Source organism: Pelmatolapia mariae, linkage group LG6 (assembly GCF_036321145.2).
Source record: "Pelmatolapia mariae isolate MD_Pm_ZW linkage group LG6, Pm_UMD_F_2, whole genome shotgun sequence".
Lineage (NCBI taxonomy): Eukaryota > Metazoa > Chordata > Actinopteri > Cichliformes > Cichlidae > Pelmatolapia > Pelmatolapia mariae.
The window spans coordinates 20,768,410-20,783,451 of NC_086232.1; the positions used below are offsets into that span (position 1 = coordinate 20,768,410).

Consider the following 15,042-nt stretch of genomic DNA (forward strand, 5'->3'; position numbering starts at 1 on the left):
TTTGTCAGTTGTGAATAGGGGCGGAGGAAGCAAACTCATTAGAATCCTATAAAAAGAAAGTATCCGAGATCATAAAACAGCCGGCTACAGGACTAAGCGCTCACTCGCAGCCAGACTGAGGCACAGTGGAGACCTCTTGTCAAGTTTCTGTCTGACCCTCAGAGCGTCGGCATTTTAACAAAAAAAAAAAAAAAAAAAAAATCTTTTTACTCGTGCACCTGGCTCCCCGTGTTTGTTTGTGTCGTTGCTTTTAAAAGAATCTTCAATGGCAGTCCTTCTTTTAATTATTTGACCTTTTCAGGACCAGAAACTTGGCATCATCATCATCACTACTGTGTGTACTGCAGTCTGACAAGCGTGACGCATGGACACTGCCAGGGCGCACACGTCTCATTGAGAAACTTATTTTTATTTTATTTTATTTTATTTTATTTTTTACTAAATTATTTTTTTTCTTTTTTCAAATATTTCAGTATTTTTTGAGGATGGTCGTCTCTGCTTGGAATAGATATTGTGTTGTAGTGTTTCTCCTCACTGCGCTCAGGACTGGGACATCCCAGGTATCAGAGGCGCGCCCGAAGGCGAATTCCATCAAACCCGGTCAGTTGGAAGAAATACCGACACCGGCAACCAACCGATCTGCAACAGTCACCAAGAAACACAACATCCAGGTAACTTCAGTTATTTCACTGTCTGAGAAAATATCAGCGGAGATGTCAGAGCACTTTTTGCCCTTTATTACTAAGAAGACAGTTTATGAAATGCAACAAAAACAATCGTAATAGCAATAACTTTTCTTCCACGAGTTCCCCTTTTCCAATTTATGATTGCTGAGTGGGAAACATTTTCCTTTGCACAATTAAAGGGTAAAATAGTAATATACACCTTCAGAAAGCTGCGTCATGTGTGGATCGTTATTGGAAATTGGGAGGATTGGACCCCTCATAAATCCTAATTGCCTTTCAAACCTGACGCCACAGTCGGGTGCAGCGCACTTCCACAGTAAATCATTAATGCCGTCAGAAAAGTGAGAAAAAGTTAACACTTGGGGTAATTTTCTGTCTGGATCCGCGTGTCATTAAAGTGGTCCAGGCGCTTGCTGGGATTATGAGATTCTGTGGGGCCACTCTTACCAACCACTTTATACCCACTCAAAGGGGTATCGATCCCCACTGTTTCAACAAAGTGCCGCATTTCTGTAGAGAGTGCTTGTGAGAGCAAATGTGAGATTAAAAAAACTGTGAACATCTAGCCGATTTATAAAGAATTAGACCCGTGGCTTGGCCAGGAAAATTCGCAATCCAACAAATAATTCCTGAGAGGTGGATGTTTGTATAAAATAAGCATTGCAGACAGTGTGCGAGCAGTAGATGGCACTGCCACATCTCCAGGACACCCCTCCCCCCAGTGGTCTCACCTGCTTCGTTTGCATTTGGCCTGTACACCTTGCCCTTTTTGCATATCAGTGAAATGCTTAGTTTTGAAAAAGAGCTGATACAGAAGAATTATGGAAAAGCTGCTCTGCCAGACCACAATTTTGAGCGCCTGCTTACTTCCATGCCTTTGCAATGGTTTGGAAGAGTGGACTGAGGGAAAACAATATGTGTGTGCAGAAACCACCACACTGTTACAAAAGTATAATGTCATGGTGTGGTGGGTCCAAACCAGGATGGCTAATATCATTTATGAGGTTTTCCAGAGTGGTAAAGAAACAGCCGCAGCTCGGCCTTGGCAAAGACTTGTGGCTTGACGATGGCGAGCGAGCTGCACTGTCCTTCTGCCTCTCATCATGTAGTGGCTATTTGTAAATAGCCGTATTAAATAGTGTAATAAATCAAAGTCTGATTTGGGTTTCACTTTGTGTTTCAGTAAAAGTGTCCAGCACAATTAATTTAGAAGAGAACAACAGGATGCAGTTTTTGCAGGTTTTTTGGGGTAAATCTGCATATCTGTACCTTAGATTGCACAATTATACACACACACAGACACACACAGACACACACAAAATCCATTATTGAGGCTTTTGGCATCCTATATTTCCATCTTTGAGGTGCCTCTCTACTTTCATATGTCAGTTTAGTGCTCGGGTGAAGATTGGGGAAAAGGGCATGTGTCGGCTCAAGTTTTCTTTTGGCGTCAGTTTTAGGAGGAGACTTTGGCGCTGTTGTATTTTGAATACACTGTAATACTGCTGAGTTTGCCACAACTGGTGAGGATAGTTAGCAAATTAGTGTTCAGGGATATATGAAATCCCCAGTTATGTGAAAGACAATCTGAACAATTTACCACTGTATCCATTTTTATTTTAAAATGCAGTTTTTCTTCAGTACTTCAGTTCACTTTTACATGGTTTAATGCAGCTGTTTGGGGACCTGAAACTCACTCAAGGTTAACGATTATTCTGAAAATTACCAGGAATCTCCCCAAACATTGCTTTTACCACTTCGTAGAAGATTACTGGAATATGACGAGTGGCTGTAGCAGGAAACCAGGGTGTAATTTAGTTTTGTACCCATCAGATGATGGATATAAGAAATGTTGGTCAAAGCTTTTGGGTTAAAGGAAGCATTTGACAACTTAATGTGCTTTGATTTCCTGTAGCTGCTGACAAAGGTTGGTGATAAGGGCGACATTAATCACGCACAAACCAGGAAAGGCGTTAGGAATTCCTGCGTGTACAGACGGGGCAAACAGCTGAGTGTTTTCCTTTTGTCTCGTCCTTTACACGTCAGCCTGACTGGAGTAAAACTGACAAAGCCAAAACCTCCAAGACCTTGACAGCCAGTGTTCGTGGGTGGCACTCTGGGCTTCTTGGAAGGGAACCAACAGAAATGGATAGCACGGGCAGGCAGCGCTCACCACTGTAACCTCTGAACCCACAAGGGAACCAACACTCTGGCGGCATTCGTGCATAAAGTGCCTGTAAAACAGCAGCCGGTCAGTCGGCCTTAACTAGTTGCTTTATTGAATTCACCAGAGGGTTTACTTTTAACAAGCAATCTCCTGAGACTCTCTCTATTAAAATGTAGCCTTTCTCCCCGAGCCAAAAATGATTGTTCAAGAATCCTAATGAGCTGAGAAAGAGAGAGAGAAAAGGTGGGGAAAGGTGTGACTGCTTATGTGTGTTTTAGTCTTCAGTTCTGCAGGTTTTTCAGCGGTCCCATGTGGGTCCCTCGGGTGCCATGAGGCCCTTGAGCCGGAACCATTAGGGTTCTTGTGTGGAGACTACCTTAACTGTAACTAGACTTGTTAATGAGAGAAGAGACCCTGTGCACCTCTTATTTCACAAGATTACACCTTTTAAAGCAGCATACCTCCCAGATTACCATCGAGCACTTTTCCCCTTTCCCCCGATAGCCTTTGAAGACACCGCTCACGTACAGTGACTGTGAGCCTTGCTATGGGTGCAATGACTAAGATCAACTCAGAATGTATACTTAACTTAAGAAAGGCCTAGTTTTTAGAGACTCTGGATCCTACTGCTCAAAGGGATATGGTTATAAACACATGTGTTTTGAGTGATGAAAGAGGCCGAGTTGTGTCTGAGGACATGGTTTGTATGAGTGACTTGTGTGCAGTCTTCCCTATGTTATCTGATAGCGGCCGTCTGTGCTTTCAGGGCATATGAAGTTTGTTTATTCAGTGACATCGTTTGTTTGACTCTTTAAGGCCACTGCCACTCATTAACACCATTCACGGCCTCAGGTTATGAGCTGGAGCTCTGAAGGAGCAAAAAAAGCAAAGAGGGCGGATGCCTAAGACAGCGCTTTAGCTTTGTTGCAACTTTATTTTTGTTCCAGGCAAAATAAGTGGAAGGAAATAACGCTAATTTCTTTAACTTAGTGTGTTTACAAACTGTAAAAGATGCTAAAAATGATTTGGGTAGCAGAGGGATATTATAGTCAATAGTTACATGAAAAAGAGAGCCTTCACTAATGTCATGGTTCATAAAGGTGATCTTTGCCATATGCAGCAGACAGCAGTTCTGCCTTACGTTTTATTAGTGTTTGCATTGGAGGTCAATATCACCGTTCCATTCAGCAGCGAGGTTTACAAGTGCTCCAAATGAAGCAATAAAATACATCATTTCTCCATGCCCTCATGTGCTATCTGATCTGATGCATCAATATATCTTAGAAAATGTTCAAAATAGATGAAGAATTCAATTCACTTCTTTTTTTTATGTACAGTTTTTGGCAAGTTTGAGCTTCATCGTCCAGATCATAAGAATAAAAACACAAGTCTGGGGGAACAATTGCAAAACAAAACAAAAACAAACAAACAAACAAACAAACCTGTCAGCTGATGTTGGCCCATTATTTTGTTGGCCCATCCACCAACCCAACCTCTTGTCTGTTATTCTCTCACATTACCTTTGAGGGTTTTTTTTGCTTTTTTGTCAGTTGATCATAAAGAGCTGGAGTCTAAGGGATTAAATTACCCTTCTGTTATGTTGTTCCACTGCTGCTTTCCAGCGTTCATACTGGTTCTTGGTTCTGCCTAGGTTCTAAACATAGAGGAGAGGAGACATTCTTGGTGTTATTTTTTTTATGCATTACCGGGCTCTTCCGTTGAATTATATCAGCACTTTGGAATGACTGTAGAGAGGTAAATAGGGGATCCAAAGACTGGCAGAGAGGGTTCAAAGCCCTGTATATCCTGCAGTAAATCCCTTGGAGATTGTTGCTCCCGCACATTTAAAGTTCCTCTTCAAAGCCGTGGAGCTTTACCAGCACGAGAGCAACACGAGACAGGGCCGGGGGCTTCCCTTATTGCCCTCCGTCTGTCTCTTCCTTTATCGTCTCACCAGCATGCCATGAGAGGCTGCACAGTACAGAGCGCTCAACCCACTTCCTATGCAGGATCCAAGGCTCTTCTTTTATGTTGCTAGGCTGTCTAAGGAAAAATAAGGGAGCAACAGGGGAAAAAAAGAGATATGAGATTAATAAGATGCATCCCAAATGAAACCCTGTCCCTCAGATGTTGCAAAAGAGGCGTTTTAAAACATGACAAGATAAGGCAAGTTTATCAGCTGTGATTTAGGGGGCCGGCCTCGTATCATTGGGTTTCAAAGGATTGTCTTGCAGTTTGAGACATGATGGAAGAGGTGATCCCCATTCCCACAGTGCCCCATGTACTGTGATCGATGCAAACCTGCTAGCTCAGAAAGACAGATAGGTTTGAATGCAGGTAGTATGAAGTACTGCTGCACGTGTCTGGATCCATTTGTCTTCATTAGATAACCGGAATTTTTTTCTTGTCAGGAGAGAAAAAGAAAACTTGAACTTCTGTTCAGTCCACATTTCCAGCAAATTCTTTTCTTGACAGTCCACGGCAATGTCCGTATTTCTTTAAAAGAGGAGCTTGCAGAGAAACTGAACTCCACAGTTGAGCGGGAAAGTTTATTTCTCACTATGACAGCAGTAGTTTGTAAAAACCTGAGAGGAACAGTTCGGACTTGTTTGTTTTGAGGAATCAATGCCGACTTAATGTGCGATAAATAGAGAGGTGAAGCCAGGAGGTTATTAGTTCGTCTTAGTACAAAGACTGGGAGCTGGGAAAAGTCCATACTGTGTTTATTAATGAGCTTCAGAAGTGCTGGCAGGGCGGGTTTGTATCTTAACAATCGATGAGGTGAAATTTTCAGCGTTTCCTCCTGCTTACGCACAAATATGACCTCTCCACATCCTGACAGCAGTTCTTAACCTTGTAGTAATTAAGAAATTTTGGGAATCCATAAAGCACCAAGGATTTGTTGCTTTCATCAGCAATGTTAATCATTTGCATTATGGGAATCTGTCATAATGATAGATGAGCGTTCAGCTGAATATTTCAGCTCATTTTTCTACGGCTATATCATTGCATCCATGTGTTTCCAGTCTGAGAAAGTCAGCATGGCAAACCTCCAGCAAGTCTAATCTTGTTCACTTTCTGAAGCTAAAGCACATGAGTAACAACTTTTAATGTGCTGAAATATTGATATTGTCGATAGCTGATTTAAACATGTGGTGTACATCGACGTCTGGAACGGCGCCCGCTCTTTTGGGGATGGTAGACCTCTCTGTACTGACCTTCATACCCCCAAAAGGAGTTTGTTATATTTACTGCGGCTGTAATGATTTTACTCTGATTTAAACCTCTTTTATGTTCACTCACATGTTGACTCTTCCATGTTTGTCAGTGGTAAACCACAATAAATCAAATCTGTCAATGCACTGCCAGGGAAATGTGGATGTTGTGCTGGCAGCAGAGTGCCACCAAAACATCGTGTGCTTATGTCAGTCTTCAGTGAACGTGATTAATAGTAGATTCCATTTGATCTTAGCTTTGGTGTTATGCGTGAATAGGTGTTCTGTTGTGCAAATATGTGGTCCACTTCGTATCATAGCTTATCCTCCAAATAAAAAAAGAATGATGTGCAGAAACACAGTGACCTGAACTTTCTTTTTCGTGTGTGTGTGTGTGTGTGTGTCACCCTGCAGATGTGGATGTGAGCCTTTCCTGCAGCTGTTTAAAATGTCCCCCTGCGTTGATGAGTTCGGCTCAAATTCGTGACATTATTCCATTTGTCAGCAAAGTTCTTTGATTTGTGTTACAATTTGCACCAAACTCCTTTGCTCCTGCTCCAAGTCTAATGACAATGGGACTTGCATGTGTATGGAATTATATCAAGACAGTGGTTCCAATAAAGAGAGTCTCATGTCGGTGTACACGCTTGTTATCAGAAGACTGAGCTTGGGTTTAATTGCACTTCTCACTGCTACGGATAGTTAGTTTTATGCCTTCTTTGTGTGGTCCCTTCATTAGGGAAAAGACGTAAAAGCTCTTGTGTACTTGGCTACATAATATTTCTCAGGCTTTTGGTGTAAAAACAAGAAATGCTAAAGCAAAAACAAAGGCAAATGAACTGTAAAGGAGCGTGATTGGCTACCGAAATGTAGCCCCATTAAGCCTGTGAGCAGTTAGGGAATACTGAGAGAAACTGAAGTGGTTTGCCTTGGTTTGGTCATTTTAATAGCGGTATTGTTTGGCCACGGAAAAAGAAAAAGAAAAGAAACATTCAGTAAGAGACGAGTTAATCCTTACAGCATATTTTCCCCTTAAACTTGGTATAGAAGGACCGCAGCCTGTAGTAATTTCACCCAAAACAAACAATCTACAAACAACAAACTGAACAATATGTTTCACCACATACCCCCACTGGTATCTAGCCATTTACATGGATCTTGGGTTAATTTGCTAAGGTTTGCTAAGGTTTTGGGTCTTTTGGGCCACCCAGTAATTACAAAGAAAGTGAGTGGAATTTAGCTTCGGCTTGCAAAACAATAACACATGTTTTTAAACTTACTTTTCAGAAATATGAATTTGCTGTATTTCAATCAAAATCCAGCTAGAATTCTTTATTCAGAAAGTAGAATTAACAACTGGGGGAACCAGAGAAATAAGCGACACAAAGTGGGTGGGTGACATGTTAAACTAATCTCAACTCTGAGGTGACTAGCAATGGGAAATACTGCTGATTAGCTCATGAGAGGGTGGAAAATATGCAAGAGGCTTACCTACCAACCAGACACTGGCATGTACATTAGCAACCAGCTGTAACACAGCGAATAAACACAACTCCTGGGCTTCAGTTCGCTCTTTCCTAGGTCCTGTATTTGGTCCAAACGAAACTTTGTTGAACAGCTTAAATCAATAATTTTGCAAAGTAATTGAAGACCCAGCTGCAGATTAGAAAGAACAGACCTACCACCTTTGCAGGGATGGATCAGGTGTTCTTGTTATCAGGGGTCTCTGCAAAGACCCCTGGATGTAACGTGAAATTCATTTGGCTTGACTGTTTTAACTTGCCACAGCCATGACTTTTGGAAAGGTATAGGAAAGGTATCGCAATACTTTGAGCAAAAACTATCAGCTTTAACGCTTTTAAACAGTGATGCCACGTGCACCACAGCACTCTGTAGACATTCAGAGGGTGATGACATGTGGGAGACACAAAATCTTTACAAGAAAATATATGCCATGTTAAATTAAAAATACAGGGTGGAGAAAACAGATTAGTTTACCATCTCAAGATGTTCCACTGGCCCAGTAAAAAGAGGCTTTTTCATGAGTTCGGATGCTGACAGGATCAGTGTTGCCAAGGGAACCGCATGTCCAATGGGTACTCTCTGACTCTGGCCTGATGTGCGCCTTTCTAAAGAAGAAAATAACGACCCTGCAGATGCAATTAAGGGAATTGTGTTTACACTGCAGCCACATGTGCATGTGCTTTATATTGCTTGATGTCACTTAGGCAAATACATCAAAGTCAAATATCAAAAGGCAGCATTTTCTGTTTATTTTTTCATAAAATGTGTTTTAAGGACTTGCGAGCACTTTTAATGTGCTTTTAACATAACTGAAGTAAGTGGGTAATTAATCTGCAACTGAACTGGCATCAGTGTAGCTCAAACTGCATCAGTGAGCATTTCAATTTAACACGCCGCCTCACCAATGGAAGTTATGTGAGGCATGGTTTTTAGATCGGGCTGTCCACGGCAATCATTCAAAATTCTGCTGCCAGGAAGTCACGCAACATAACAGGTTCTTTCATAAACTGGGTAGACAGATATTTGGAGATAACATCTTCTCTCTCTATCCAGGTGTACCCTTGCAGCAATGACAAGGAGTGCAGCGTGGGCAGCTACTGCCACAGCCCTCAACAGGCTCCTTCTCGTTGCCTCACCTGTCGCAGGAGGAAGAAGCGCTGTCATCGAGATGCTATGTGCTGCCCCGGCAACCGCTGCAGTAACTGTACGAATACACACACACACACACACACACACACACACACACACACACACACACACACACACACACACACACACACACACACACACACACACACACACACGCACAAACAGACGCGTGCATGATTGTAGCGCATTTCAGTTTCAATTACATTATGACTGCAGGGCACTATCGTGAAAATTAGATTTCTGGTTTTATTCAAATGTTCTTGAAAAAGCGTGTCTTAGTTATAGAGCCAATATATTTAAATAATGTTGAACACATGCTTTCAGACAGAACCCTGAACTATAGCTGAACTGTATTCAATTGAGGCCCAGAGGTTAGGAATCAGTGGTCACATGTTGTAGTGTGAATAGCGTGAATGTGAGCAGAGGCTGCGCTGAAACTGCTCTTTGTTTAAAATCAACATAGCTCACTAACACATATAGGAGTTCTTTGCATTATTCACTGAAAGCACCCATTTAAGAGACCTTTCACAGAGGCTAATGTGCTCAGCTTTAACAGTCTGTGCCATGTTTTCCTGAAAAACTAAGCAGCATTGGCATTTTCGTTAACTTTATATGTTTCTCCTGTTTTTACAGTCATTTGTGTCCCCATCTCTGAGAGCGTGATCTCGCCTCACATCTCACCATTAGATGAACATATCAAGCTCTCCTCCAAAGACCATGGCTGGAAGGGTGGGAAGAATGGAAAGGGACAGGCCAAGCATTCTCTAAAAGGTGAGATCTGACAGCAAAGCATGTCCAGTATGAACCGAGTGATATCTAGACATTATCCTTTATCATCATTGTTTTTCCTCTAATATTAGATTTGCTCTGTCCCTCTCCTATCCTGGTCTGGCTGAATTGTTTTCTTGTCAACTTTATGAAACCCCTAAAGTACTCATGGGTATTGCAGTGCACCAAAATATGCCCCTCATTTCCCCTCTGCCCATGTGTCTGTGTCTAAAGCTAAGCGTGGAGATCCCAGAAAGAAAGAAAAAACACAATGACTTTGCTGTTTCTGCACTTACTTGAATCCATACAAACAGTCTCATTGATAGCACACCTTCCATGATACACCAGTTTTAACCACAAAATGCAGCTTTGGCATAATTAAGGCAAATAACTCACAGAGACCTGTTCTTAGCATTCATGTCACCTGATTTAAGCCAAGTAATGGACTATCAATATAGTAATCTGTTTAATGAGACACTTAAATTACTATACTATAAATACACCCTCAAGGCTGCAATGCTAAAATAATCGTGGAAATAAGAGCACTACTTAAATCCGCCATAAATGAGGCCATTTGGTTTTACTTGTACTTGACTCACCCGCTCTCCTTACACATTATTACATTATAATAGGCTGGTGCAGGTTGCCACTTGAATAAACTCAACCCAGAAACTCAGTGATGTTAAACCAGTGGAAAACAGTCTGCCTTAGCAGTCCATCACACTGATGGAATAATGGAATAACTAGTCAGCAAAGTGGGGTTTGTCAGGGAAACAGGATGACTGGATTGGATGATAATGCGGCTTCTGGTAAGCTGTGTCACAGGCCTGCAAGTAAAAGTGTTTCACGCATTTTTTAATTCTAGTGATTGTTGATTCATAAGGATTCAGTCAGGCAAGCGTGTTAGATATATACAGAGTCATGTGAAAAAATTAGGACAGCCTATGAAAGAGGGTTTTTAAAAAAAACAAAAAAACAAACATATTTAGACATATGGATATTTAATATCAATTTTAACAATACTGGGAGATTCAGGTTATATAGAATCAGTCAGCTGTTGATATCTTTTGTTTAATTAGCAAAACATGGCTGTTTTTTGCTGTTGACCTGCAATTTAATCACTTTAAAAACAGTATTAAACATTGATATGTGAACATGCTTTATTTTGGTTTATATTTTCCCAAGTGCAAATATGCCAGTTTAATGCAAAGTTTGCATTTTATTGTTTGTCGGTTTATCACTGCTCATATATTTTTATTGCTTTCTTCCTCTAGGTCACGAGGGTGACCCGTGCTTGCGTTCTTCCGATTGCTCGGACGGCTACTGCTGCGCCCGCCATTTTTGGACCAAAATCTGCAAACCGGTGCTGAGGCAGGGAGAAGTGTGCACCAAGCAGAGGAAGAAAGGCACTCACGGCTTGGAACTCTTCCAGCGCTGTGACTGTGCCAAGGGCCTCTCCTGCAAGGTGTGGAAAGACGCCACCTCTTCGTCCAAGTCCAGACTCCACATGTGCCAGAAGATCTGAAGCAGGAGGCAGCTGTTGTCGGCTTAAAGGCCTCTGTCTCCATGTGCGAGGGAATTTTTTTTTTTTTAAGGATGGGTTGTGGCGGTACTGAAAAGGAGGAAAAGACAGAGACTGACAAGAGACAGAACAGATGCGGCTTCAAGCTCGCTATTCTGCAAACGGAGGGCAAATGGGAATGCTTTAATGTGTTCTCCGTGAGTGGTCCATCCCTGCATCCCACATAACAAACACGCACCCTCACACACACACACACACACACACACACACACACACACACACACACACACACACACACACACACACACACACACACACACACATACATGAACACACACAGACACACTCACGATTTTGAGAGGTTACTGAGCTTATAGGATGCTATTCCCCCCCCCCCAAAAAAGAACCTTTTACACATTCTTATGAATATCAGGGAACCACAGAGTTTGTCAGCTGATGCTGTGATAGGTGTGGACTTTTTGTAGATAGAAGCAACAGTCATAGCAGTCTTTCCTTAAACCTCCAGCTTATGATATTCGAAGCCGAAGGACTATTAACACAAAAGCCATATTTTTACTGAATAGTACATGCTCTACCAAACTCTGAAGTCACTTAGCTTTAAATAATGTCACATGTGACACTCATAGGATCAGAATTTTGGCATGTTATACTGTCTGTTTGCCAACTTTAGTACTTATTTTAAGATAGAACCCAGCTTTTGCTACGCAAAGCATTTACAACCAACAACAATGTCCAAAGAACAAATATACCTTCGCTGATGTGTGTGTGCCTCTTACACCAAAGACAGAAAGAACATTTGCTTTAGAATGATGAGTTTCGTCTGGGGCATTTGCTTGTCGTCCTATTTTTAGCCACAAGAAGAGAGATAAAGTATTGTATTCATTGTGGGAATCTTGTTTGATGTAGGATACAGCTGTAATCTATTGTGATACAACTGTGCGGGTTAAAACTGTTTGCACTGAGGTAGTCCTTTGCTGCAGACTTGGTGGTTTCAATACCGGAATGGTTCTGCTTTTCAAATCATACAAACGGGATTCAGGGATATGTTGGAATCACAATTTTTCCCTTTAGAAAGCCAGTAGAAATGGAGATTTGAGAGGATTGATTAGATTTACAAAAATGCTCCACAAATCTGATGTTTTTAAAGAGAACTGCAGTTAAAACGAATGGCTTGTTGATGGCACACAGCCCTCTTTAGTTTTCTGCTTTTAAAATATGACTGCATACTTTCTTTTGATGAAATATTGAGTTTTATGGTGTAATGGATGTGAAGCAATGCTTTTTCTCCCCTGGTGTCAGTGCTTTAAATAACCACTCATTACCTACAAATCAATATAACATTTGCCTCCTTTTGCTTTAACACATTTTTTAGAGCATCAAGTACATATATTTTGTAACCATTAAAATACCAATAAGCTCTAATATTGTAAATAGACTGGAAGCAAAGCAAATGTATTTAAGAACCAATGTATATCATGTACATATAATAACAAAGGAATCCTAAAAGTTATAGCAAAATGATCTAGGTGAGAAGAGTAATGTCAGAAGAAACAAGCACAGTTGGATAGACTGAAATCGATAAAAGTTGTGGGTGTAGATAAGGGGTAAAGGCTTAGATAGCATGGACTGATATCACAAACTGAATGCATCAAAAGGATGGTTCCTAAAATAGGGAGCATCAAAATCCAAAATGTGTTGTGTAAATTGTGTGTAAATGGTTTCAAGATTTGCAACCAATGAAATGATGTTTCTGTGAATTCACTGCATTGATCTGTTTCATGTATTTACAAAGATGAATTAATAAAAGAATGTATTTTGTATTCCTAGTTACACGGGCCTTGTTTTTGCTTATCTCGTTGCTTCTTATGCTGAATTCTTACAATGACAACAGGAAATTAAACACCGTATAATGCATTTTGATAGCTAAAAAAAACCCTTTCCCCGAGGGGTTGGGACAACCAACGGATATTTGATCTGGCAAAGATTATGTGCTGAATGCACTTCCTGACACGACCCTCAAATTTATTCAGGCTTTGCCCCTGAAAATCTTACTTTAGATATTAAAGGTGTGGACATTATTTTATTTGTTATAAATAAAAGCAAAGTTATATTTACATTCGCTGTTGTTAAAATAATCTGTGTTAAATAAATGGTCTTTCAAATATCTTCATGCGTAAACCTTTGAAATGTTTGCTTTGTTACACTGATAGCAAACTATTACAAATGTAAACAAAAAAAAGAAGTGTTTAAGTCTTATCAGTTTAATAGTGACTACCAACATATACAAAAAATAAAAACTAATCTAGGAAATTAAAAAAGGAAAATTAATTATTGGTGCCAAACTAGAACATAACCAAAAACACAGTTGCAGAGATTTCTTGCTAAACTGTTACAGCTTTACCCTAAGATGTTATATTTCTTTACAATGTTTTAATTGAATAAGAAGACTATATTTAAGGCTTTAAAAATATTTTCAATATGACAAAAGTTTATTTACAGTTATCTGAAAAAGAAAGTTTTCAGAGGACTTACAGTCATCTTAAAAACAAAGAAACAAAAAATAACCAGGACCGGCAGTAGCCTGATGCTGATAATCAAATGTACTTTATTAATTGATCATCAGCAAGTTTGGGCACCTCTATGAATGCATACGTTTTGGCAGTTTGCTAGCTTGTAGCATTCAGAACAGCAAATACAATGTCATGGCTTTCTTAGGGGAGGAAATCCATGCTGATGACAAGTAGCTTTAATTCTTAGAGCATACTCTAGGAATTAAAGGTACTGCGCTCCAGTAGTTTAAATGATATCTATCTAACAGACTCCAGTTTGTTCATGTAAATGGAGAGTCTTCTTCATACACTAAGGTACTTATGGAGTTCCACAGGGTTCCATACTAGGACCAATTCTGTTTACATTATAGATGCTTCCCTTAGGCATTAACTTTCAAAAACATAGCATAGCATTTTACTGCTATGCAGACCATACCTAGTCGCATCTATTAATGAAGCCAGATGACACTCATCAATTAGTTAAACAGCAGTAATGTCTTAAAGACATAAAAACCTGGATGACCTCTAATTTCCGGCTTAAAAATTCAGATGAAACTGAAGATGTATTTGACCCTAAAATCTTAGAAATGTGATGTCCAACCAGATACTTACTTTAAATGGCATTACCAGATTCCCAGCAGTAACACTGTAGGGAATCTTGGAGTCTTTCTTTACCAGGATATGCCCTTCAATGTACAAGTTAAAAAGAATATGTAGGACTGCTTTCTTGCATTTGCACAACATCTCTAAAATTAGAAATATCCTGTCTCAAAGTAACTCTGAAAAACTGGTTCACATATTTATTACTTATAAGCTGGACTATTGGAATACTGTTATCACTTTGTCCTAAATGCTGAGTACTGACAGTTTGGATTTGTGAGACAGACACCCTCTCTATTTTCAAGATTAGTCTTAACACTTTCCTTTTTGATAAAGCATATAGTTAGGAGCTGGATTGGCCCCTAACTAAACATTCCCCTAATTATACTGCATTAGGTCTAGGCTGCTGGGGGTTTGCCATGATGCACAGAGTATTTCTTCTTCCTTTACCTGTTTTCACTCTGTATGTTTTATACACCACTTGATTTAATCAATAGTTATTATTAATTTCTGTCTGTCTTCTTCGGCATGTCTTTGTCCTGTCTTCCTCCCCTCACCCCCAACAGGTCACAGCAGATGGCTGCCTCTCCTTGAGCCTTGGTTCTGCCAGAGGTTTCATCCTGTTAAAAGGAAGTTTTTCCTTCCCACTGTCACCCAGTGTTTGCTCAAAGTGGGTCTTTTGATTGTTGGGGTTTTCTCTGTATTATTTTAGGGTTTTTTTGTTTTGTTTTTTTTAACCTCACAAAGGGATTTAAGATGACTGCCTTTGTGATTTGGTGCTATATAAATACACTTGAATTGTATGTAAATAAATTGAATTGAAAGGTCAGACCTATTCAAT

The 15,042-nt window shown here is 40.2% G+C and overlaps 1 protein-coding gene across 1 annotated transcript; it reads left to right on the plus strand.

Moving 5' to 3' along the window:
- The first annotated feature begins 221 nt into the window (after positions 1-221).
- Positions 222-12,853, plus strand: LOC134628544 (dickkopf-related protein 2-like). The gene is made up of 4 exons (XM_063475245.1): positions 222-671; positions 8,646-8,796; positions 9,375-9,512; positions 10,784-12,853. Exons 1-4 carry the CDS (start codon positions 486-488, stop codon positions 11,032-11,034), a joined length of 726 nt encoding a protein of 241 aa, XP_063331315.1. The 5' UTR covers positions 222-485; the 3' UTR covers positions 11,035-12,853.
- Positions 12,854-15,042: the final 2,189 nt, after the last annotated feature.

Excerpts from the sequence above, each read along its gene's own strand:
- LOC134628544 (XM_063475245.1), top strand. The coding sequence starts at position 486 with ATGGTCGTCTCTGCTTGGAATAGATATTGTGTTGTAGTGTTTCTCCTC. Across the intron at positions 672-8,645 it reads CCAAGAAACACAACATCCAG|GTGTACCCTTGCAGCAATGA; the intron begins GTAACTTCAGTT and ends CTCTCTATCCAG. Across the intron at positions 9,513-10,783 it reads GGCCAAGCATTCTCTAAAAG|GTCACGAGGGTGACCCGTGC; the intron begins GTGAGATCTGAC and ends TTCTTCCTCTAG.